Below are 25,873 nucleotides of genomic sequence, written 5' to 3'. Positions count from 1 at the left end.
ATAGATGACTTACAAATTTCTGTACTTGACGTAAAACTCCTCTGCCTCTTCAGTGGGCTCCCCTGGGGACATCTACATGAACAGGAGTGAAGAGAGAGAGGGAGAGAAGTGTAGCTGTCCTCACTGTTGGGGAGGAATGCTGCAAATGAAACCACGCTGATCAAAAGAGAAAGAGAGCAACATGGGGTCAACGTACCTCCTTCTTAACGGTCCGCACAGAGAGAATCTTCTCTATGATGTTGGCTTCATCTTCAGGGGGTTCCTAGGATGAGAGTGGGGAGGAGATTAGTCTTGTATGTACCTATATGAAGTACGGTAGCCTCATGGAAGGTGAAGACCAAACAGATGGTACCTCCAGGAAATGAACCAGAGAAAGAAAGAAAAAACAGAAAGAGAAAGGTATGGGGTGGGCTGAATTGGCACATATTTATGATGAGGGAGAGTGAGTGAGTGAGTGTGTGTGTGTGTGTGTGTGTGTGTTTCATCTGTGCATACATCTGCTGTCCTATGAGAGAGTGTACGTGTGTGATGGTGAGCCCAGTGGACAGAAGCAGCAGTTCGGATGCGCAGTGAAATGGAGGGAGTTGCCACGGTTACCTCAGCTTGCCAGGCGAGGGTGGAGGAAGAGAGAGCAGGGATTCGCCCTGTGCCCAGCACGGCGATTGTCTCGCCGTCGTCATCCACAACCTTGAAATCGAGATCCTCGTTGTACTTCCTGCGCTTCACCTGACGTCCTGATCTCCTCTTCTGAGGGGAGAAAGAGAAACAGAGTGAGAAAGAGAGAGGGAAACAGAGACAGTGATGAAGTGTATGAAAAAAGAACTGTCCTGCTATAGGCTCTCTGTCAGTGTGCCAGTGAAAGCAGAACGAGAATGTGTCATTTGGGCATATTTAGCTGAAGGTGCTAGTCCAACTGTGGCTATGTTTACATGCAGAGTTTCATTAATTCAAATGGAATTGCTTCAATGAACTTAAATGCTCTAATTGAACTGTTTAGCTATGCCCTAAATGCAGGAACTTGTTTAAAAGTATCCATTACAAATATGAAGTCTCAACCAAACTTACTACACATGTAAGGAACATAATTTAGTCTGAAAGCTACCATACCAACAAAGCCATAACAAAATCACCGTAACAAGCTCCAGCAAGTCCTGGGAGCATGATACATGTGTCAGTAAGCCTACTCGCCTTTTAAGAGTTCGTAAAATATGATAGGCACAGCAAAATGTACTACTTATAAATTTGATCACTGTTAGGTCATTAGATTGTGGGAAGAATAATTTAGTGTCCTGCAACTGGATCATGTTTTAGAAACATCAGCAGGATGCCCCACCGCCTCATTAGGTGAACGGTGACATGTTGAAAATAATGCAGGCCTAACTATGTCAAATCTTGTGACATATCAAGGGTTTTTAATATAACGCAACTGCAGTATGTAGCAAAAATAATCAGAATATAGTAGTAGTATTGTCCATATAGTGCAGCCCTAGTTCTGATTGGTTATAAACAGAGGTGACCAAGGAGGATGGGTTCCCTCTTAGGTCTTGAACCTCCTAAGGTTTCTTGCTTAATTCCACCCAAGGAGTTTTTCCTTGCCACTGCCACCACTGGATTACTCATTTATAAAACTGCTTTATGATGCCTCATTGTAAAAAGACTTTGATTGTCAAAGTAGTGGGACTGAAGTGTTAACATGGCTATTATTCTAACATTTGTCTTTATAATGGATTAATAAAGTATGCCTGTCTGGTTACTTAGAATATTCCATAACAAGGTTATATGCAGGCTTATTATTCTGATTATTAGGATGCACATAAATGTAGCCAGTGTCTAAACTGAGCAGGAGGGGGGAAAATGACCAGAAGAACTATAAAGCAACAGGAGAATTGAGGAAATGAGCCAGGCAGCCACTAAAGCTTGCCGTGCAGTATCCAGGGGTGGGGGAGGGAGGGGTTTATCGGGATGTGGGTTTGGGGACAGGACAGCCTCTCACAGTGTTGTCCATGGGGTCCATGCTCTCCTCCCCTCCTCCAGGCAGTGTGCAGAGTGAGGCGGCATCGTCACTCTCCAGCGCCTCCTGCAGGGCTTCGCTTTTCCTCTTCCCTTTCTTCCTCTTCTCTGGAGGTACGGCCCCCTGCTCTCTATGTAACATGCAGGGGCGAGCAAGGTGAACAATACTAAGCTTTATATTCAGACACCTCACTTCCTCAGAAGCTTGTAGAATGTAGAAATTTACCAAGCTTAGAGTATACAGTGTACAGCATACATTCAATTTTGTACTTAAAAGCAGTATTCCACACCTTTCAACATTTCACCTCTTTTAAAAGGCATAAGGCTCTATGGAGGAAACAACTGTGTCATATTAAGTTTAATTGCTCTTTGACTAAACTTTTGAAACTATTTTGATGACCTTATAAGTCTTTTGGGAACAAAAAGTCTATAGGACTAACAACTATAACAACCTATATTACTAAATACCAATAAAATTAAATTCAAGATTTACAAATCATAGCTGACTGCCTGCACAGATCTTTAAGTCTAGAATCCATCTTCAACTCACTTTGGTTTCCTCCCTCGCTGTCTTGGAGGGGAGGCTATGTTCTTGGCCTGTGTCTTTGATTTGACCTCTTGGTCTTTCTTGGCCTTTTTGGCCTCCTTTACCGCCTTCACCTCCTTCTTCCTAGGGTGCTCCCTAGGCGCCTTGGGCTTTCGTGACAGCTCCTTCCCTTCTTTCTGCTCCTTCCTTTTCTTTGGTCTGAGGTCACTCTCTCTCTCCACCTTCTGCAAGGCTCGCGTGTCTTTCTTGTCTTTTTTCCTCCGTTTTTTCCTCACCCTCACCCCGCCCCCTCCATCGTCTTCCTCGCCGTTAACCGGAGAGGAAGACAGCCGTGGGCTGCAGCTGCTGGCTCCCAGCGCCGTCTCTCGTGATCCCGAGTGCTTTGCCTGGGCCATGCAGTGATTGGCCGGCCCGCCGATGATGCGTATCTGTTCCTTGCCGAAATGGCCAATGGGAAATGTTTGTGCATTTTGGTCTGAGGCAGTAGTGGCTGCAGTGACTGGAGTGTGCTTTAGAACGTGGGTGGCAGACATCTGTAAAACAACAAACAAATATAAAATGGTTTAAAACTTTGGAAGTTTTGGCCCAATGCTATGAATATGGATTACATATAGACATCATATACACATTTTCACAAAGGTGGCACATGTATAATAATATACAAGCATTGTATACATAAATGTAAAAACAAATTACAAAATATTACTACAAAAAAATTACTAATTACAAATTAAGGTAAAGACAAAACAAGGGCCATTGTCCATGAAATTCAAAGAGCCTATACATGTGATTTTAAAAATAATAATAAAAAAACTTCGAATTGTGATCAACACCAAAATAATTTAAATGAATTTAAATTCAAAAGTGAAAAACGATATGGCACACGTTCACTGGGCCTCGCGGACATGTGTCTTAGTTTGCCCTTGCACTGACCTATTTCTACATGTTCAGCTTCATCTTCATGAAAACAGTAGCTTCCTTTTTAAGCAAAGAGCACATACCAAACTGAGAGTGTTCAGGTTGCTCCGTACCGTAGACAAACACAGTGCTTTATGTTTCTGACGCACATTTAGCTAAAAGGCTCCCTCATTTATCACAAGCCTTTATTTTTAACTGTGACTAGCACTGCAGCACACATGTAGACAGACAGACAGACAGACAGACAGACAGACAGACAGACAGACAGACAGACACACACACACACACACACACACCCTGCATGCGTCTGCAGGCAGGTATGGGGATAATGTCAATGAATCACACACTTTCCAAAGCGGGCTGGAATCAGGGCCGTCGTCACGGCAACAGGCTTGGGACCAAGCTGCAGGAAGCGGCAACGTAAACACGTAGTCTCCGCGGTAACCCTTTCGTTTCCATGGGCTCCGAAGCATGCTCTGAGGCTCGTGAAAATTTCTCTTCTTTTTGAACAGAAAGTAAAATCCAACTAAAAAAAAACGGTGTAGGAACGTTTGCTGCTGAATGTACAGGGGTCGAGCAGGGAGAAAAAACAAAGACACATTTGAAGATTTCTTCAGAAATAGAGGTGACCTCATTGTTTTTCATCCTAATTTATATATGGCCAGTGCCTACTAGAGCAAAAACATAACATCTTTCCAGATTTGTAGACCAAAACAAACAGCTAACCCTGCTAGACATTCCTCCCACTCATTCACATCCTCACCTCACCTTATCTCTCAGACTGGCTCCCATGTGCTCAGAGGACTCACCACGTTGCAGTGACAGTCCAAGGCATTATGTCTTGCATGCAGACAACACACACACACACACACACACACACACACACACACACAAACAAATACACACAGGCATGCGCAAACACAGCTCATTATCCCTCTAACATGCTGCAGTATGCATGCTTGCCAGGCAAATCCACCAAACCAAACACACACACACACACACACACACACACACACACACACCAATCAAATTCCCTATGAATCAATACCGGCTCCAAACACCACAACGTGTCAGCTGCATTTTGGATTGAAAAATGCTTCAGCAGACACCTTTTCTACACAAACCCCTTTATGAACATGTGCTCATATAGTTTTAAAACAAGCTCACAACAAAGGTATTCACATGCACGCCTTTCCAGAAAAAAAATACACACACCACATGCCTCCATATGTCACATATAGGGCTTCAGGAAAACTGCCATGATTGAAGACCACCAAAAAAAAAAAAAAAAATGTTACAAACATCACAAACTGATAAAACAAAGTTGCACCTCCTATAAGATATTGATGTAGTAGAAAAACTGAATGGCTTAAAATGTGGCACATTTTTCTTGATCTTAGCCTTCGTCCCCCCCTTAAATCACTGTGGGTCTAACTGCAATAAATAAAAAGAAATGATAGCAAACGCCTGGTAGTGAGGCAACAGAGGGTACGGAAAAAAACACTGTGCCGCACAGGAAATGAATGGACAGACTTTTCACCAGACCCATTTAGATCTTTGGTGGCTTCAGACCATTAAATTCAAATTAAAATGCAGATGATTTGCATGGGAGAGATGTAGCACTGCCAGCAGGAGAACAGGAATGTCCATCTCTTTTTAGCCCAGTGATGTACTGGACTATCATGTCTATGTTCCCTTTTTAAAGTACCTGTTAGACTGGTAATGACCTTGTACTTGTGAATATGTAAAAACTAAGCAAGACTTCACTAGTAAGCACCCTAACGAAGACACGCTTTCTAATAAATCTCTCTACTTACAGCAAGACAGATGAAGTCCTTCATTTTAGGCTTTGACAATTTTCTGACCCGGAATTCAATCTCATGACTGCTAAACACAACAAGCCAACACATTACACCTGAGGTACACTTGTACACCTGATGGGTCTAAAAGGAGGAGCATTATGCTTTTTTCTTTTGTTAAAATAAGCTAAACAATAGGCTTAAGGTTCAATAAACTGAATTTATTTTATCTATATTTTCACCTGGGCTTTCTCTGAAGTAAGAACTCTATAGAGTGTCACCTCCTGTGTGAATTAAAAGGACAAGGAACAAGGTCTCACTCCTAACTAAGCAAGACTTAGTTTTTCTGCTCTGAATTTTATTTAACTTCAAATAACTTTTAAAAATTCAGAGAATTGATAAATAATTAACATTTTAAAATATGTTAAAAATAATTCATATAAACTAATGATCCCACAAAAATTCCTTCAAATTTTGTGCTCGTAATAATTAAAATATAATTATGTTAACATATAGCCTGTACAAGTCTATCGGAAACATGCACCTATCCTTTGTGTCCCATTCCAAATTCGGCTTATTGTTCACATAAACCTTTATTTTCAGTAATGTGACAGTGACAATATAATCTACATGGGGTCAAACTCTAGTCCTAGAGGATCACAGCACAACACAGTTTAATGTTTTCCCTACAGTGTTGTGGAACACCCCTAAGATGTCTGCCTGTGGGTCACATCACTTCTCCCATACTGGAACCCATGTGTCAGTATAAGTTTGCAATATACAGATCAGAATTTACGAGTCTTTTTTAATGCTGAATCGCATCATATTTAAATGTGTGATTGTAAAAGGTGCGATGAATAGCAAGCTAAGACTTGCTTTGATGTTTTAAGAGAGAAAGACTGTGTAAGTAACTGTTCAAAAGCCACAATAGGTGATTTCACCCATACAACTTTTTTGCTATAAATGTAATGGCACTTTTCTTTAGCAGCAATGTGTAATTAGGAATTATTTTTGATAGAACAGCAAATCATGTCTGGCAATGTAATATTTCAAGCTGCTGTAATGTTTCCATAAAAGTTTCATATAGATCTTATGCACAAACAATGCCATGACACTAATGGCTTAAACATTCATGGTGCTGCTATCTGAGTGTGTGAACCAATTACAATAGGGTTAGGGTTAGAGTTAAAGCAGAATGCTTGAATTTTACACTTGGTGAACTGACTGAAAATGTTTGCAAATTAGACAGATATGGAAATCAACAAGCTTTCAGGCTCAAGTTGGACAGAGAGATTTTTGGGCAGGTCTCTGGCAGCTGACAGCAGAGATGTTAACGGCATTGATAATGTATGAATGGCACAGAATCCATAAATCCATGTGTTATTGCTCACAACACATTAAAACAGAAACTGGTACCAGAAAATGTAATCCAGAAAATGTAATCCAGTAATTTTATGGGTTCTAAGTGTAAAAGAACCTTATGTGGAAAACAGAAAGTATACAATCATAGAACTGGCCTCACCACATGGCAAAACACAGAGACCAAGAGCTGCGCTCCAACTTCCACTTAACAGGGTCCTTTAATGGGGACCACGAATGTCTGCACTTTAATGACGTCTTGCAAGAATGCTCCCTTAAAAAAAAAAAGCTTCCTTAGGTGGTTCCTAGCATTTTTTGAGAAACACATTAGATGAGAAAAATTTGGAGCAGTAAGCCAAGGAATGTTTACTGCAAGCTGCTGATTTACAAAAACAAACAGAACATCCAGCAAGAAGTGATGGAGAAGGATCCTCTGTCTATTAACTAGAGAAAACTGCCAATTTTTTTGTTGCTTTTGTTGGTGAGTTTGTTCTTTTTCCAGGGAAATGGCACCACAGCTGGTGGGTGATCTAACAGTGCATAATTTGTCAGTCTCTTCTAATGTGCAGGTACTAAGGTCATGATCTTTGAAAAATATTAGCCTGTTGGTTTAAATGAAAAGCAAAGATAATGTGCAGACTTATATTGTGCAGACTTTACAGACTGTTAACTGGAGAAAAACTCGGGGTGGTGGTAGGGATAGTCCATGGTGTAGATGATTGGGTTGAACATGAGTAGACCGAACATCTCAATTGAAAACATCGTTCACACATAAAGCCACATTAGCTGGTAATGTTTCCACAAGGCTATATAGTCTCATACAGATGCTCAGTGAAAAAGGAACTACAGAAGGTCATTAGCCTACAGAGCCCATGAAGCATCATAAGCAATGAGCTCACCAAGCTACTGAGAAACCTGCATACAGCTTGTCTAAATTAAGCCTTGTGCTTAATGAATTTCATTAATAAGTACACTTTACAACCGTTAGTATATGACTGCTTAAAATGAATAGTCAAGAACCAATCCTCTATCATGGCAGAAAATATGCCATGTCGAGTGCTTTATTATTCAGCTGAACGAAGGCCCAGGCTGACAAAAACGCAATGCCGTGAGACAACCTTGTTAAGGAGTATTATACGTGCATTGTCTTTAGACTTGTAGTATTTGCCCTGTTAGAACAAACTGCTATGGTACATTACATTACTCAGTACAGACAAAGCAAGAGAGACAAAAATGTTATTGAGTGCTATTTTCCATATAATTAACATGTTATTTAGCTGTAATTGTATCATCATGCCACTGTAACAAGTCTAAAATACCTCATAAATGTATAAAGCATCATCAGACTGCATTAAAAAGTTTCACTGTATTTATTTTCCCCAGCTCCAACCACACACTGATAAGATGATGGAAAAGGAGACACTTTCCTGTGCTTTTGAGAAACAGGACAATACAACAAATTTCCTGAATGATACAACAAGCAATGTTTCACTGCGCAGTGTCACATGGAACAACCTGAGTATTTTCCTCTGTCAAAAGTAACTGCTTCCATGTACATGGATTTTGCCTCTGTAGGCCAGCTGAGCCTGTGTGTTCAGTGTGGCAGGGAAAGAAATGCCTTTACCGATCCCACTAACTACCTGTCAGTGACTCTCTTCAAACATCTTTGTGTTTGTCTACATGAAAAATGTAATATGTAAATATAAATAATACACAGTAACTGGGTCAGTGATGAACAGTAACAGGTGAAGATAAGTCTTAATATAACTTAGTGAGATGACATTCCTACATTTTACAGCAATTAATTCTTTGCTAACAAGGCAACAAATTCTCTCTGTTTCCACATCCCATCTGTTACAGTAGTCGGAAACCAAACAAAACCTGTAGATACCCAGCCAGACTGCATCCTCTTATCAAAACTGTAGATAACTGGTACTTGTCTAAAATGATCTGTTTTCAACATTTAAAGACTTCCATAGTAAACAAACAATTGTTTAAAGTCACTGTCAAAGATGGCCTGCATCTGCATTATGGTATATGCTCTGTCACTGCATGACACTGAATGCCAAAGTTTGAAGAATTATGCCATAAGAATTTAGGAATGTGTACCACCACTCCAAGACTCCTTTGCAATCAAGATTTTAAAGCTTATACTTAACATTAGTGGGGGCCTCCTTACGATAATAGAAGAACTGTGGGAAAGTTTTATCTGAAGCTTCTTAATAAGAATAAATATCCTGGAAAAGTCCTTTCAAGCCAAACAGATGCACCTTTGTAGTTTTCATACCTTTGTAATAAGATGTCGGATTCCAACTAATAGCAAAAATACTTTATGAATGTTTAAATTTTAATTGACTGCATCATCAAATATAAAAGTTACCTTAATTGTAGATATTAAGGTAACTTTATATGAACTGATGACACTTAGAAGAGTGATGTCCATTAGTCAGTAGTGATCTGTTTATTATTGTAGGAAATCTAAACATCTCTTTATACACTGAGCTCTAGTTGCAATTACTTACAAACAGATACAATTTTAATATGCTTTGCACTTGTCCATTTAAATTGAGAAATGCAAAACAAAAGGATTACATACCTAATGAGTAATAGTAAGTAAGGGTTTATGGCTCTGCACATCACTGTATAGATGAGTAAATGTTTAGACTATTTTTACATTTTGGTGCATGTGTGAGAGATTGCATGACAAAAAAGGAAAGCAGTAGACAGGGAGGGAGAGTAATGAGAGAGAGAGAGAGAGAGAGAGAGAGAGAGAGAGAGAGAGAGAGAGAGAGAGAGAGAGAGAGATAGAGAGAGAGAGAGAGAGAGAGAGATAGAGAGAGAGAGAGATTATGTTATGTGTTACACTGACCTGCTTGTCCTTCTTTTGTATTTTCATTTTTTTCTATTACTTTGCATCTGCATCTAAGAAATAGGGATATAACACCTCATTAAGACAATACCAAGCATAACCATACACATTTTTATATAAGCATGTTATGCTGAGATTATTTGTAAAAGTTATAAAATCCTGACTAAAGATATCAGAAAGCTGATGATCAGTATCATATACAAAATATACATATATACTATTCATATACAAATCAAAAAGCAGTTTAAAGACTACATAATAGACAAAACCAAAACAAATCATTGTGAAACCCTGCACATAGCAGGTAGGGAACAAAAGAAATCTGCTATCATTTGTATCCTTAGCTTTACAAATTACAGTACATTTCTGGAAAAGGCATGGGGGGACAGGGACAACCAATGGTGATAACACAGACTTGTATTTTAAGTGTGAAAGAAAGTTTGAAAACAGTTTTACAACAGAGACATAAAAACATTATAACCTAAAGTATGCATAACAACAACAACAACAACAAGAGAGACAGTTACAGGAGCATGGGTAATGGTCAAGGTCATGGATCATATTATGCTGGGAACCTATTATGTTAGTATACAATAGGCTAATTATAACATCTGCCTAATTAAACTAACAAGCCTAAAGATTACCATCATCAACTTAACCATAATTTGTGCATAAATAAAAAGGCAGTTAATGCATACAAAAGTCAATAGGTCCTAGATGATAATTTCTAATTATGTAGTCATTTCTTCTTCGGCCTCTAAATTGGTTTTTAATAAAAATATTGTAATAATTATGTTGTTAATAAAAAATGTGTGTTAATAAAAAATCTTTAAAAAAGTCTTAATGTCAACTTACACATACATACATACATACATACATACATACACACACACACACACACACACACACACACACACACACACATACACACACACACACATACACACACACACACACACACACACACACACACACACACACACACACACACACACACACACACACACACAAACAAACCTGTCTGGGCATCCTCTAAGTTAAGTCAAGTGCTCGGGTGAAGCCTACCTGTACGATTTTAGTTGTACTAGATGCACAAAATTAAGTTGGCGCAATAAGTCATTAATATTTTAATAAAATCTGTATCCACAATAAAATAAAACGGTAGTTTCTTCACTGAAGCCCCTGTTTGTTTACAGAGCTTAAATTTACCTTCTTCACAGTAGTTCAAACAAGGTATGGGATGCTTTTGTGTCATGTAAAACGGTACCTGGACGTCCAAAATACTCGCACAACATCGGAAACATCGTGTCCTATATATATTAGCGATGTACCGAGCTAGCCAGGCTGCTAACTGTAATGTCACTGCAACGGCGTTATATATTCCGGTCCTTACACGTGTGAACACCCCCTCAAACTCCGCGTAGGGACATCTCCGCTACCCCTCAACAGGACCTCACCTACCTGAGCTTCTCACACCGGCTCCGGACAGCAGCTGCAGAAAGCTATGCTTTTCCCCCGCATTTATTTCCAAGGACACAAAACGCCATGACAGTTTAGAAAAATGCATAAAAATTAGAGGGGGTGGGAGTCGGGGGGAAAAAAACTCAGTGCAATTTCTTAATCCTACTAAAGCACAAGAGCTCAGCACTTCATTCATGAGAGATGCATGAGTTAGGGACTAGCCGACCGACTCTCTACCACGCAAGACGGGTCTATATGACACAGATTAAAATAAAAGTTAAAAGATCTACTTACCTAAAATGGCTACTGCAGCAGCCAAAATACAAACAGCTATTATTTGGTGAAGTTTAGCGCTGGCCGCCTGCAACAACACCCTAACCCTAATTGGGCCCGTATTATGCTATTTTCCATTGGTCATGTCTTAGCGCAGCTGGGCGAGTGGAAATTTCTATTGGCTTCTTAGCTGTCAAGCAAGGAGTGCCGTCCTAAGCTTGTCTGAGAGCGAAATATTGCAAGCAACCATTGTGCACTTTTAGCTTCTTGTGTGGATGTCGGCTGCTGTGTACGGATCTATTTAAATACCTGGCATATAACAAAAGACTGTGAAACGCCCTTGTCCTGCCATGCTGCGGTTTGACGTTTTCGTTTGTATGGATTCGCTGTTCTCGTTCGCGTTTACCGTTTCGGATGTTAATGCTAAAGCTATCCTCTGGTTTTAGATTTCTTGTCGCTCGCATCCACCAATCATGGTGCTTTTTACTTCATCATTACGGCGCCCGACAGAAAAAAAATCTAACATTCCACGTCTTTGCTCATGTTTCATATCCCGGATGTGAGAACAGCAGAGGTTATAACACAAACGTGTTAGAACTGCAGTGTCTTTCCAATGTGTCGGAGCTTCTGCTGTTCTACCTTTAATCTGCGACCGTCTAAATAGGGATCCCTCTCATTTGGTTTGCCCCTTCATTTGGTTGCGGGGAATACGCGTTTGATATGCCAACCCGTGAGTCCAGCTACGTTGCGTTGGCTTTTATGAAAGATTTCGCGTTATTGTACTAGTAATAGGGGTTCATAAGAGTTTTTTTTAAAGGCCTTGCTTAAAATTTCAAGCTAGCCTAGCCCACTAAATAAGTTTCTTTGGTGGTGTTTGGAAAGACAGCAATACGCCAGCCTTAGAATAGCATTGCCTTCAACTCTTGACCTGTCATTCTTGCCTGTGGAACCATAAGATTTAGGTAGAATCTTGGGCCAACAGTTAAAAACATATATTAATACAACTAATATGAGTAAGTTTGGTTGTTAGACTTTTAATTTGCATATCTGACAAAATAAAAGTTCTGATCTTCAGGCCTGGATACCCTCTGTTTTGCATAAGTCATACATGAATCAGGTGGTAAAGCAGAGAACACTTATGCAAGAGTTGAGAATGCCAAACTTCACCTGTGGTCTGCTAAGGTAGCAGTTCTTTATGCTAGATCACAGAGAACTGATGTTTTTTATTTTATTTTATTTTTTGGACGGTGTAAGCTGCAATAAGTCCTGGCAAAGCAGAGATTTATGTACAAAGCACATGGCCCACCGGTGACTTTTACTACAGATCTGTTTTCCTATTGCAGAAATACAGCTAAGGAGGGGAGATGATTTCCTGCCCTTGCTACTAAGTGAAACCATAAATTGGATATTGTCCTGAGGTGATGCTCTGTGAGGTCTGTAATGTAGATATTTTTAGTTATTACTTGTTTTGTATTTTTTGCCTTTAGCCTTGTCCTATTGCATGCCCATCCACTGAGTCCAGTGTGGTGGAATTAATCATAAAGAATTATCAATAAAGACATCAGGCCACTTGTGCATACATGGTGCCCTTACCACCAAGTTTTGTAGATGAGTTGGTATGCTTTGGTTCATGAAATGTTCCCACTTTCATCACAGTTTCTTTATGCCATTGCTTTTATATAGGTTAAAGTTTTATCTGTTTTCCATGATACTTTGTCCTAGAGCTCTACTGGACAAAGTGATTTAGCAAACTGTAACCTGGCCTTCATGCTCTTGAGATGTGTCTGTGTCTTGTAAAAATTCTGCTGAGTTGCTGGTATAGAACTGCAGATCGCTCTTTGTGTTGGTCTTATATTCTTATATATTCTTATATATTCGTCAACAGGCTAGGTAATGTTCTTGATTTTTTCCCACTTTTTTGTGATTAAAAGCATACCACAGTTTTCTATTACCATTTTTGTCTACTGTTTGTTAGGTTGTTTGCTATAGCAAAGCTCACTACGGTATTTTTGCTTCTTCGTGTTAGGATTTAGCTGCATCTCTGATTGATTTATTTTGATTTTGCAGTCTTATTATGATCTGCTTTTCTCGCATTGAAACGTCAATGGTTTTCATGTTAAGGGTCAACAGAAATAGAAAGTGACACATCTTGAATCAATTCTACACCTCTTAGCTCTCTAGTAACTGAACAAATGATGCAGGGAAACAAACTAAGCAGCCAAGTAACAGTCAAGCAGCCAGTTGTTTAATTATGTATAGTCCCCTGTAATTGGGGACTCTCTCTCTCTGCTCCTTCAGTATGACTCCAAAACGCTGTCCAATTACATCTCTCTCTCTCTCTCTCTCTCTCTCTCTCTCTCTCTCTCTCTCTATATATATATATATATATATATATATATATATATATATATATATATATATATATATATATAAAGCTGTAAAGTCCCATATGGTTCACTAGGTTTAAATGTAGCTAATGTTTCATTTTAAATCCCTTTTGCTGGAGTACAGAGCCAAAACAAAAACTGTCTCTGTCCATTTACTTTTATACTGCACTTCATGTACTTTTTAGGAACTTTCTGGAAACTATGTCATGTGAAGGTCCTTCAAACCAGTGGCCAGGGTTACCTATTTGATTTCCTCTATACTTAGGTATAGACATGGAGATACTAATTGGAACTGCTGCACAACCTTAAACACCTTTATAAATGAGAAGAACACAAGTACATTCCTGATGTGTGTCCACCTGCAGGCATCTTACCTGCACCTGGATCAAGTCTCTCTGCAGCTCAAAGCAGAGTACTATGAGTGTTTCTCCATCCATGCCATTGTCTCTCTCTTCTCCTGTTTGTCTTATTGTCTGTCTCCTGGCTGTGAGGAGCTGTTTAATGCCTGTACCTGTATAAGAGCCTGCTGTTTATAAGATTTTTTCACTTTGTGATTCTGCAAGTCAGTTGCTGTAAACAGAGATGACTCCATGCATCTGTAGTGAAAAACCCTGACGAGAGTGTCCAGGTATGGTGTGGCAACAGTTAAAATGATGTGGACATCTGTTTCAGAGTTCTAACAAAACTCCAGTCCTCCCTCCCACCCTCTCTCCCCCCTCTATGCTCTCTCCTTCCCTCCCTCCTCTATGCTCTCTCCTTCCCTCGTCCCCTCCTCTCTTCCTTTCGTTTCCTGCGCTTGCTCCTGGCCAAATGCCCAGAGAGTCTCTGGCATGTGTTGTAGAAGTTCATTTTTTCAAGAATATTCAAACCATAAACATTCCTGCAATTCATCTTGTGAAGCTACAGATGATGCTCAAAGACACTGCCTACCCCCCCCCCTCTCTCTCTCTCTCTCTCTCTCTCTCTCAACTGCAAACTAGAGTCTGCTAATATTGTTTAATAACAGGCCTAATAGCAACATTATAGCAGTTTAACAGTACATATTCAGTGTTGGTAAAGAGAAATAACACGTTGGGGATTTGACATGTCACCAGAGCCAGAAGAGGGCAGTAGTCTGCTATCATTGCAGCAGTTGCTGGTATATTCTGTATTTTCAAGCATTGTAGTGTTATTATACTATAGCACACATGGATATTTATGAAGAGCACAGGCTCTACAAAATGTGAAATTCCACAGGACATTATGTTACATGATGCTACCTCACGAAAATAAATATATTATGTAAACCTTGGTGTGATTATACTTGGAGGTATTTGAATATAAGGAATATCTAGTAAAATGTCTAGTAAAAGACAGTTTTCAACCTTTATTTTATGAAGTGATGAAGGGGGAGTTGTAAAACCTGTCACAGGTATGTGTATGTGTGGGGCCTAAGAGATTTTTGACTGGTTTGATATATTTTGGGACTGGATTTCTGGTTTGATTTATTTTGGGCTTGTGTGGAAAAATGGCAACAAGAAAATGTGTAGACACGTGTGCGTGTGTGTGTTTGAGAGCAAAAATGAGGACAAAGCAGTTGTTACATTTGGGGGACTTCTGAAAATAAAGGAAAAGTATATGAAGATTGAAAGGAGAGGGAGTGAGGAGGGAGAAGAAAGAGAAAGAGAGCGAGAGAGAGAGAGAATGTGTCCTTGGTGTGAGTAGCATTTGATGTGTCCAGCCTCTTTTCTCTTTGTCCTGTAAAAGCTGCTTCTTGGAATCGGGAGTCATTTCTGCCTCTTGGTGCCTCCCAGCTTAGACAGAGCTACACTATCAGGAGCAAACAGACATCTGCACGCACACACACACCGACACGCGCTGCTGGGGAGATGAACACCGACATGGTTTTGCTTTGGTGTCAGATATAACCCACTTCTGGAATAGGAGAGCTATCGAGACTGGTAAGACCAAATTGTGCTATTACGAGTACTGCAGTAATTATACTGATACTTCACTCTGTGTTCTTTCTTGAACTGTCATTTTGATTGCACTTTCTAGTGGAATGCCAGTGTTAAAGCCTTATTCTCAGTCTTTAGATTGTGTGATGTCAGAATGGTCAGTCCATGAAAAACCATAAACATGCAGTTAAGGCCAAAAGGTTTCTTTTAGGAATCATGCTGCTTGCTGTTTGTGTGGTGTCAGTGTTCTAAAGATGGCCCCTGTGTCAAGGCTGTCAAAGTTTCCCATGCCCTCTGCCTCTTGGCAAAAACAAAGGCAAGCTTTTTGGCATCAGTTTCCCCGGCATGGCAGACGGTCAAGATGCAGTGGGATTCTCCGTAAGAATGAGAAAAGCTTTGCTTTGACCAAAGACTTGGAAGACTTGGATTCGCTGGGTCTGGGCTTATATTGTGGTTTGTAAGTTTGTTGCGATTATTTATTTATTTTTATTTTTTTTATTGTTGTTGTTTGGGTAGGGTTTTTTTCTTTTTTTTTTGTTATTGTTATTTGTTATTGATATTGTTCAACTCAGTAGGCATGTGAACTTGAAAATTCATGAAATACAATATGTCAGGAGAATCGAGAACAATAGCATAATGAGAGCTGTGCCAACATTGCTGGTTCAGGTGTGGAGCATTCATTTTGCAGACATGTATTTGCCAGATCACTCACATACAGCCTAAATATAAGAGCTCGGGTAGGCAGAGGGAAGGGAGAGGGAGTTTTCAGTGTCTTGAAAATATTTGCCTTGCTTTCCCACATTTAAAAGCAGTGAAGCCAAGTGCTGATGTCTGCCATGGTATACAATCCCCAAGATGACAGTTGCCCTCTAACAGAGCTCATGGTTATGCTCTAATTCAAACCACCACTAGCAGGGGAAAAAAAATCAAGCAAACAAAAAAACATAGGTTCCCTCACCTTCAAAGAGCAAGTCTCCTGAGACAGCATGTTTCTCCATGTTTTTCAATTTACACTTCACTGTCATAAACCTTCTCAGCTTCTTATTTCATCCTTCCATCCACTCATGCTTATGCATCTCCTTTTCTCTCTCTCTGTCTTTCTCTGTCTCTCCCGTATACTTCCACTGTAGGGATCTGAAATTGAATTGCACATTACATGACTGTATTAGAAATGTTAAGTTCGAAAAAGTGAGCTATTTTAAAAAAGGCAGAATGTCGCCATGTAGTATAAGGATCCCCCCCCCCCCATTTCTCCTCTCTCTTTTCTCTTTTGTGCCAAGTGAATGGAGAGAAACACTCCATTAAAGAATCTGTGCCTCTAAATGCAAACAATGGCATCCTATGAGGAATATTTTTTGGAGCTTGAGGTAAGGTATTATAGTCTTGTCATGCATCAAAATGCCTGTGAAAGACTCAGAGACCATGGACCTGATGCTTGTAGCTAGAAGTTGATACTGAATTGGATTAGAAATTGCAACAGTTTGCTTGAAGATATAAATTAATGGCAATGATGGCATTCCACTTTCACTTTTATCATGAATTAATGTATTTAAGTAGGCCACAGGGTGTTGGCAGTAGTGACTCTCCATATCCATTTTGGCCAGTGCATTTTCCATGGGTGACTCATTCTCCATCTCTGCCTGAGAAAAGCCTGCATTTCAGCTCTAATTTAATTTGGTCCAATTAATTAGTTGTGTCTGGGAGCATTTAAAACAGTCCTGCTGGGAATCATATTTGACATAGCTGATTCTGCGTCTGGGTGAGTTGATGGGGCTTTCCCATTCAATAATAAATTGATCTGTGTACTACCTGGGAGTCAAATACATACATAAATTCTCTCATGTCCTCCTAATTACAGCATGGGAATTAGGTTAGGGTTTTTCGTTGTTAATGCTCCAGTCAGGGTCCTGTGTAGTTCAGAGTGTTGTTTTTAGTTCTCCTGCATCACAGGCCTCCAGAATGGTGTTTCTTCTAAAATCTCAATATATGTTTTCTGTTAGAAACACTGAGCTAATTCTGGAATGGGCGTTAAGAAGTTTGGCCAGTTCCTGAAATGGTCTTTAAACTATTGTGTTCATTGTAGTGGAAAGGGTATTTAACTCCATTTGGACATACTGTTCAACACATTGTCATGTTTTACATTGACATTATGAAAGTGTCTTTAATGTTGTGAACAAACTTCAAAGCATAGATCATATATCTAATATATCACCAAATTATATTGAGGTAGGTTGTCATATTTAATCTCAATTACTTTCAGGCCTCAGAGGGTTTTATCACATTCTCCCATTCTGCTTATGTTCTCTCTCTCTCTCTCTCTCTCTCTCTCTCTCTCTCTCTCTCTCTCTCTCTCTTTCCCTGTGTGCGTGCGTGTGTGTGTGTGTGCGCGTGTAGTATGAGGGGCAGAGAGAGAAGAGCAAGACATTATCTACCTCTAACACACACTGTCATACCCTTCAAGCTGAATCTGTGGCTTTCTACAGATAGCACATACCCAGGCAGGAACAAGCCAATTACTCGTATATGTATCTGGCAACCTCTATCTCAAGCCCTAAAGCGTGCTTTGGACAATTGTTTTGGAGATTTTACTATTGATATACACTGACACTGCATCAAATGAGAAATAACAGTGGATTGTGTATCCTATTAGTCTAACACCATTTTTTGCATAGTCTGGTAAGGAATAAGGGAAGGTTCTATAACTGGGAACACCAGAACCCTTATGTGATTCAAGTAAACTGCTTTAGCAAACCTGTCTGGGGCCAGAATTCCGGTCTGTCTGTCTGGTGTGCGTGCATGCATTTTTATACTGTGTGTGTAAACTGAATGAAATATCCCAGTTAACTGAGATTCCTCATATACACAATATTGTTATCCTGTCTGGGTTGTTAGATGCATCTTTTAATGACTGTTCACTATGTGCAATACGAAACCAAGGTACAATAATTGTTCACAACCAGATCGCAATCACAAACGTGCAATACTTTGTGCTTTTGTAAATTTTTGTAACTTGTAAATTTACAGTTATATCATTGTAGTTTCCTCTTGTTACTGGTAATATTTTATGTAACATTAACACTATCGGGTACTGCAATCTAATTTTGTTGTGCTGCTGAACAATGACAATAAAATATTCTAATTATAATTCTAAGTCTAATCTTTTCAATAATCTCAAGATAATTTAAAAAAAATTAAAAAATACAGCCAAAGGTTGAAACTGAGCCAGCAAGAACATTCACTCTGTAGAGCAGAGGGTCAGACATATACAGTTAGATGTTAGACACAAAATTCATTACATAGAAACAGTCACAATCCTGGAACTCTACGATATCGTCATGGTTTTGTGAGTTCCAGCAACATATGGCCCTCTATAGTCATGTTAGGAAAGAAGTAGAGCACTGGTTAATTTACGGGATTCAGAGGTTACGAAGGGCTTGCGTGCGTGCGTGCGGAGTGTGTGTGTGTGTGTGTGTGTGTCCTGGTCCATGCATGTACATAAGTTGTCATTCCAACAGTAAGATCCACCATGGGGTCATTAGTAGGTCACGTCTTTGTAAACAGGATGAGTACCAAATGTGAAAGCTAAATGTTAGAGGTGAAATGTGCTTTTGTTTCTTGTATTTCAATCAGATATGAGATTACACATCTGACATGTTAAATATTTACATTTTTTATGGACAGACAAAATTGGAGTGGGTCAAAGATTGTATTTTTGAGGGTATGACATGGATTTTGGAAGGAACAAAAATGAAGAAAGAGAGAAGGAGAACGCAAGACAAGGGCATGTTTGTGTAACATCTACCCGGTGACTTCAGTGGTGGTACACCCTGCTGAAATACCCACGTATCCAATGCACCCCCCCCCCCCCCTTGCATTTCTACTGTGCTTTATTCGTTTACACAAGCAAAACAAAGGAAAGAAGTGCAGGAAGTATGAAAGAAAGTAACGGTTTGCACGTCAGACATGAACCCAAAGTAAAAATCTCTCAATTCTAGGTGCTTAAAGGAAGGTGGACACAGACCAGAAGATAAAAGTGAGGGATTTACTCCTTACTCAAAAACAAACATCCAAATCATATGGAAAAAAAAAACATCTATAAGGGCTGTCACATTCTTTCTAATGTGAGTTTCCAGTTTGAGTTTCAGTTCAACTTGAAGGTATCAGTACAGAATTACCCCAATACAATTCAGATTCTGGGGCATGAAAAATTACACTGGTAGCTTTTTGAGAATAACCAAAAAAGCTGGTCTAAAAAAGTACATGCTTCAAGTGCAGCTTCAAGTACCTGACCTTTCTCTGGTTGCAGTGTGTGTGAGCATACACACACATAAACTACACTTGGCTGGACCATGTTTGGCCATGATAGATGACAGAAACATGTTTTAAAGCAAAGCACTGAAGGGTCCTGTAGTGTTTGGGAAAGTAGAGAAAGAGAAAGAGAAAGAGAGAGAGAGAGAGAGAGAGAGAGAGAGAGAGAGAGAGAGAGAGAGAGAGAGAGAGACAGATAGAAGACCATGAGACAAAATGTTGCCTTGTGCAGCAGCAAATATTCTATCAAATATATCTCAGCTGTTGATTTGACAAGAACATTATAAATATAATTATAAATAAAATGCTGTAGCAAACAAGGATTGTTTTATATATGACACAAATTATATACACTTTGGGTCCACCAGGGGGCATCAAGCCAGGTCTTTTCAAGGAATATTTCAGTTATCCAGCCACAAGCCCTTTATTTTATTTTGTTTTGTTTAGTTTTTCGTTTAGAGTGTACTTTCATTAAAACTGAACATTTATGTGAACACTCTGAACAATAATCAAAGATTGGTCAAAGACTGCATTGTCATTTAGACCTTGAAACGCTGAGTTAATGAGAGCACACACAGGAAGATTGGACAGCATTAATAATGGATTCCTTTTCCCCATTACTTTGAAAGGAAGTTAATATCCCATGATTAAGAACTGTCCCAATCCTAATAGTGTGAAGGCTAACATACCTTTTTCTGAAATGTAGTCAAAAACAAAACACAGGCACACAAACAAGGGAACTGCAAACAAGACACAACAATAAGGTTCGGATAAACACACTATTGAAAAAAGGCAGTTTAACTATGGAGAGTAAGCTGCTGTAGTCATTAAGTGTATAAGATATTGAGCCAGCTTCATTTGTTCAGAATGCCCATTGGATAGAACATACCAAGCCTCTTATTTTTCCCAAACTTAAAATGTAAACATACCAACCTCTGGAAGTGTAAATGAAGGACTATGTATGTTTTTTATGTTATGTTAATGTTTTATGTTATGAGAGTGCCTCCCCTTTGTGTTCATGTGTAAGACAGAGAGAAAAAGAGAATGGAAATGAGTGTGTGACTGGACTGTGTACCAGGGCATGAGCCTTTGGTGGACCATTGTAATGGCGGAAAGCTGATTTTAAGAATTACTCCCGATCTCTAAGAGATTTATGTGGATTCTACAACCACCACCCACACACACACAAAGAGATATGCATCATACCAAAGACTGTATACATTATGAGAGAGCAGTAAAGCCAAATGTCCCTTGGCAAATATATACAAAGCCATGTGTGCTAAACACAAGGAAATCATTCTCAGCCATTTTCCCTTCCACAGGTTGAGTGATCAGAGCCTTCATCATTATTGTGTAGCTGGGCCAGATCATATGTGTAGCTGTAAATGCACATTTTCAAGGACCTGATCAGGAGACACCTGTGGACAACCAGAGGCAAAATTTACAAAATACAAATACAGCACAATAGATACTTATCATGGGTCCTCTCTAATGTGGTGAAGTTAACAGGCCATGAACATTTAAGTAGGTGCCAGGTACAAGAATGATTCAGTATAAAAACTAATTTGTTGTTGTAACATAACAAATTTAAATATCCATACTATATTTTTGAGTTAATAGAACTTCAGACAATATGAATACAAGCTTTAGACATAAAAAGGTCAAGATGTTTATGTGACGAGGGCAGCACTGAGGAAGCGAGAGGTGAGGTTGAACTAACATGTTCTTTATTATCCATAATCCTTGAAGTAGTGATGACAAGTCTAGGTAGTCTCCAAGATCGGAGCAGCATTACACCAACAGACGATCGTGGTTCTGTCCACTAATGTGCAGCGCTGTCCCTCCAAACCTGTTAATGTTAATGAGCAGCAGGTGTCTCCTGTCAGAAGGCAGGTGATTGCGAGCAGGGAAAGCAAGTGGTACGGTTCTGGTCTGGAAGGAGTGTGTCCCCTAGGAGCAGCAAAATTACTGTGCTGCACCCTCAAACTCCCAGGCCTCCACTGAGATGGAAATTTTAAGTAGGGGAAGGTGGGCCATTTTTTATTTAAGCTGACCTATAGCCAAGGTAATATGACAAAGGAATAAAACTACTGCATATAACACAAGTACAGGATGTGTGCCATTGAATGAAGCCTTAGTAGTGTACCTAACTTAAATCTTGTCCCCTCAACCTGCCCCATGTTAAGGGTCAGTCGATCCATAAGAGAAAACAGTTACTAGCTATTATATTAACCAGATTTTAAAGTATAATTCCAAATATTGTATTAATAATTAAATCCCCCATCATACCAATTGTACTGCAGTCCATGAAATAAATATAGATGACTAATTTGTCTACAGTTTTGAAAGCTTAACTTCATGTAAACCTGAAGGGGTCAGATGGAGCATCGGTTCAATGTACCCCCAAGGCTCTGGCTCAGTTTACTCCACAGCCACCATTTTGGGAAAAATTCTTAGTCTAGCAAACCACAGCTACACTTCAATTCAATCACGTTTTTATACATTGGCAGTTCATCAACATATCTGATAACTTTTTAAACTGAGAGAAATTACCTTATGTGAAAGTGATTATACCTGATATGCTAAAAATATATTCATGAAAAATATGCCTACCATTTCATTCACATGGTTCTTCTGTCCACACAAAATTGGAAATGGAGAGTGCAAACTAAATTTAAGGTTATTTGTCAAAAATTGTGTATCATTGCCCAGATACAGGCAGTGGATCAGCTTACCCATTGGCTCATCTTACACCGGTCTCCCTTATATATATAGTAACATGCTTCAGAGGCAGTCATAATATCAGAAATACCTATATAATAATGAGAAAGGCTGCCTCAGAAGGAATAAGATCCCCATTTCCATCTAGACAAGCTTTAGTATTTACATTTATGGCATTTAGCTCACACTTTTATCAAAAGCAACTTGCAATTGTGATTAAGTACAACTTGAGCAATTGAGGGTTAAGGGCCTTGCTCTAGGGCCCAACAGTGGCAACTTGGCAGTGGTGCTGCTTGAACCAGCAACCTTCCAATTAAAAGTCAAGAATCTTAAACACTAAGCTACCAGTGCCCGTTCTTAGAATGCTGCCACTGCCACTTTCTTGGAATGCTGTCATACAAGCCGTGAATTCTGTGTGAAGAATAATACCATGTTCATTGAAGGATAGGGGAGATGGGAGTCTGCTTCACTGCAGTCCGTGAACTAGAAAGTCCCATAAAGGTGTAATGATGTTAAGATATGATGATGACAGGGGATGGTGTTTATCTTCATCTTGGGTCCATGAAAATAACGCTTGAATTTGATTGACAACGTGTATGCAACATTGTCATGTTGAAATATGGGAACATCTTGAAGGGAACACTGTGCTATATGCTGCTGCTGGTCTTGTAAAATGGCCTCACGTTGATTGGGTATTATGCCACCATGCAGAGCAGTTAACAGACATTATGGCTCCCATCAGCTGGCTATCCATATTGTTATGAATCTGCCATCATAATTAACAACTTACTTTGGCTTTCTCCAGTTATAAACACACACAGATAAAGTATAAACAGTAGAAGGATACTCATCAGACTATTTCTCGATTGCTCAAAGTTCCAAGTTTTGTTTTCCTGATTCCACACCTATGTAATAGATAACACAGACTGCTTGCTCTGTATGGCTAATATGACTGCTGCCTTTGTAATTGTGCTTTAGTTACTTTACAGTTCTTTTTTTTTTTAATATATATATATATATTTTCATTATTTTTCTGCTCTTTCTGAATGACCGCCTCTAAATAATTCTAAATAAGTTTTCTGCAGGTAGAAATGATTGGTAAATAGTGTTTTGATATTATTTCCTGAAATAGAAAATATGATTTTATCCATTTACAAAGTTCTTAAAAGAGAAAAGCTACTGGTACTCAGTATTATGAAGTATATCAGCACTTTTGTTCTGTTAATATTAGTGTCAGTTTTGAAGTTTCTGAAGTTTGGATACAAAAATTGCCTGTGGATACAAAGAGTACATTCTTCTTCTACAGTCCTTTGTCAATGTTTGTCAAAGCTAACTGTACTATATTAACCTTAATTTTACATGATAAAAAAGAATAACTATCATAGCAAATTAAAGTGATTTTAATTGTACACAGATGGCAACGATATAGACATACTCTCATCCTTGTTTCCAGGTTGTTTGTCTTAAGCACATCTGCTTTAAGCTCATTAAAGTTTCTTTCCTACCTTGTCAAATTCCATTTCTCCCAAGGCAACATTTTGTCTCATGGTCCTCTCTCTCTCTCTCTCTCTCACTCTCTCTCTCTCTCTCTCTCTCTCTCTCTCTCTCTCTCTCTCTCTCTCTCTTTCTCTTTCCCTACTTTCCCAAACACTACAGGACCCTTCAGTGCTTTGCTTTAAAACATGTTTCTGTCATCTATCATGGCCAAACATGGTCCAGCCAAGTGTAGTTTATGTGTGTGTATGCTCACACACACTGCAAGATTAATGTTTGTTCTCCACACTCCAGACTCCTCTCTTAATCTCTTTTTAAAATCCTTTAAACACATTGAGACCATAGATTTCTTCTGCATCAGCTACTGGTTCCATTACTTTACAAATGCACAGGCAAATAAATGTAGCCAAAGACAAATGACAGTTCCCATTTTATTTACTCCCTCATGTACTAATGCCATTCTTTAACATGGCAGATTTGATCAGATTGATTCTAGAGTGCCAGTAATTTGCACTTGGTAATATTTCATTTATCTTATTAACATTTATTGTGCATCCTCCACTGGTGTTTGCGTGCGTGTGTGTGAGAGAGAGAGAGAGAGAGAAAGAGAGCAAGAAAGAGGAAGAGCTGCACTCAGCGACTTTCTCTGAGGGAGGCAGAGTTCATTCATGACTAACTCTCCCCTGTGCACACTTCCCTCAGATTAAAACTATGCCTCAAATCCTTTTTCGGCAACCTTATGGAAATCTCAGTCCTCTTGTGTCTAATACATGCAGGAGAACATTATCAATCATGTGGAAGAGAGAAAGGAAAAATCTGTTATGGAGTACTTAATACATCTTGCTTTAAATAATTGTTTAAGGTTTAGAAACACTGGAGGCTGAAAACATACCCTCAAATAGCAGAAGTAAACAGTGCAATCTAAGTAATGCTCTTATAATAAAAATCTTTGGATATAGTTTCTTCATTTGGCCCTGCAGGGCAGAGTTGTCCACATCAAGTCCTGGAGGTCTATGGCCTCTGAGGCTTTATTGGTTTCCCTGCTCCAGTACATTCAGTCCAACTTTACAAAGGGCCAGATGACTGGATACACTTAACCATGCTGCTTTCTGGCACTTTAGAACTGGATTTGGACACCACTTCTGTAGTGGATGGGAGGTTCAATAAGACATTTCAATGCAGTGCTGTAAAGACTCATGAAAAGATCTTTTATACCAGTTTATAAGTGGTGATTTATTATTACAGACAATCCATTTAGTTCAAAAAAGACTGACAAACAGTGTGAACTAACTCTTAGTGTAATGTTAATATCATAGAGCAATTTTTCTGAGAATTGTCTCTTGTGGACCAATGGTCTAGTCACCATGGGTTCTAGCCCATTAGTCCCCCATGGAAATGATCAATGGTAATCTTGTTCTTTCTGGGAATATTTGCCCTTTTTAATTATTAATTTATCAGTAACTGTCAACACTCACACCATGACAGATTATGCCATGAAGCTACAATGCAAGGAATGTGCCAGTTTCCCCCAACTTTGTTGGATTTCATAGCAAACACATCGATCTAAATCACATCTAACAAACAGTGATCCCCCACTTCTATTTTTCTACATCCTGCCAAAAAACAAAGGAAAAAACTTTTTTTTTTTCACAACCATCTCACTTGCTGGACATGATCCCTGTGCTAATATTACGGTTGGCTGCCCTGCTTAAGCCTTTCTGCACATCCCATCGTGAGGGTTAGGCTCCTGCGGCGGATGCTATCACTACATCCAAACTTAACTTATCTCA

At 39.3% G+C, this 25,873-nt stretch overlaps 2 protein-coding genes and 1 long non-coding RNA gene across 9 annotated transcripts in view; 2 read left to right on the top strand and 1 right to left on the bottom strand.

Annotated features, from left to right (window-relative positions):
* The window catches only part of chd6 (chromodomain helicase DNA binding protein 6), a 40,690-nt gene extending 29,061 nt beyond the window's left edge, over positions 1-11,629 (bottom strand). Inside the window, exons 1-7 of one of the 5 annotated variants that reach the window (XM_081717463.1) lie at positions 11,546-11,629; positions 9,503-9,555; positions 2,561-3,090; positions 1,994-2,141; positions 598-747; positions 197-262; positions 14-72 (exon numbers count right to left, since the gene is read on the bottom strand). In XM_081717463.1, the coding sequence (XP_081573589.1) occupies positions 14-72; positions 197-262; positions 598-747; positions 1,994-2,141; positions 2,561-3,090; positions 9,503-9,529 (980 nt within the window). In that variant the 5' untranslated portion in view covers positions 9,530-9,555; positions 11,546-11,629. The other 4 variants (XM_027004982.3, XM_081717462.1, XM_081717461.1 and 1 more) reach the window with 4 other exon arrangements.
* A 16-nt stretch (positions 11,630-11,645) lies between these two features.
* LOC145658724 (uncharacterized) lies at positions 11,646-13,187 on the top strand. Its single transcript, XR_014124525.1, has 2 exons — positions 11,646-11,966; positions 12,580-13,187. It is a non-coding gene; the product is annotated as an uncharacterized LOC145658724 (long non-coding RNA).
* A 2,166-nt stretch (positions 13,188-15,353) lies between these two features.
* The window catches only part of ripor3 (RIPOR family member 3), a 33,815-nt gene continuing 23,295 nt past the window's right edge, over positions 15,354-25,873 (top strand). Inside the window, exon 1 of one of the 3 annotated variants that reach the window (XM_027005017.3) lies at positions 15,354-15,563. Coding sequence is in view for 2 of the 3 variants with exons in the window: in XM_081717536.1 (XP_081573662.1) it covers positions 15,815-16,017 (203 nt within the window). In the remaining variant the exon portion in view is untranslated. The other 2 variants (XM_081717536.1, XM_081717535.1) reach the window with 2 other exon arrangements.

The sequence above is a fragment of the Electrophorus electricus genome, chromosome 7 (genome assembly GCF_041902795.1).
Source record: "Electrophorus electricus isolate QZ-2024a chromosome 7, ASM4190279v1, whole genome shotgun sequence".
Taxonomy (NCBI): Eukaryota; Metazoa; Chordata; class Actinopteri; order Gymnotiformes; family Gymnotidae; genus Electrophorus; species Electrophorus electricus.
The sequence above is the reverse complement of the archived record's forward strand: the minus strand, read 5'-3'. Positions and strand labels throughout refer to the sequence as shown.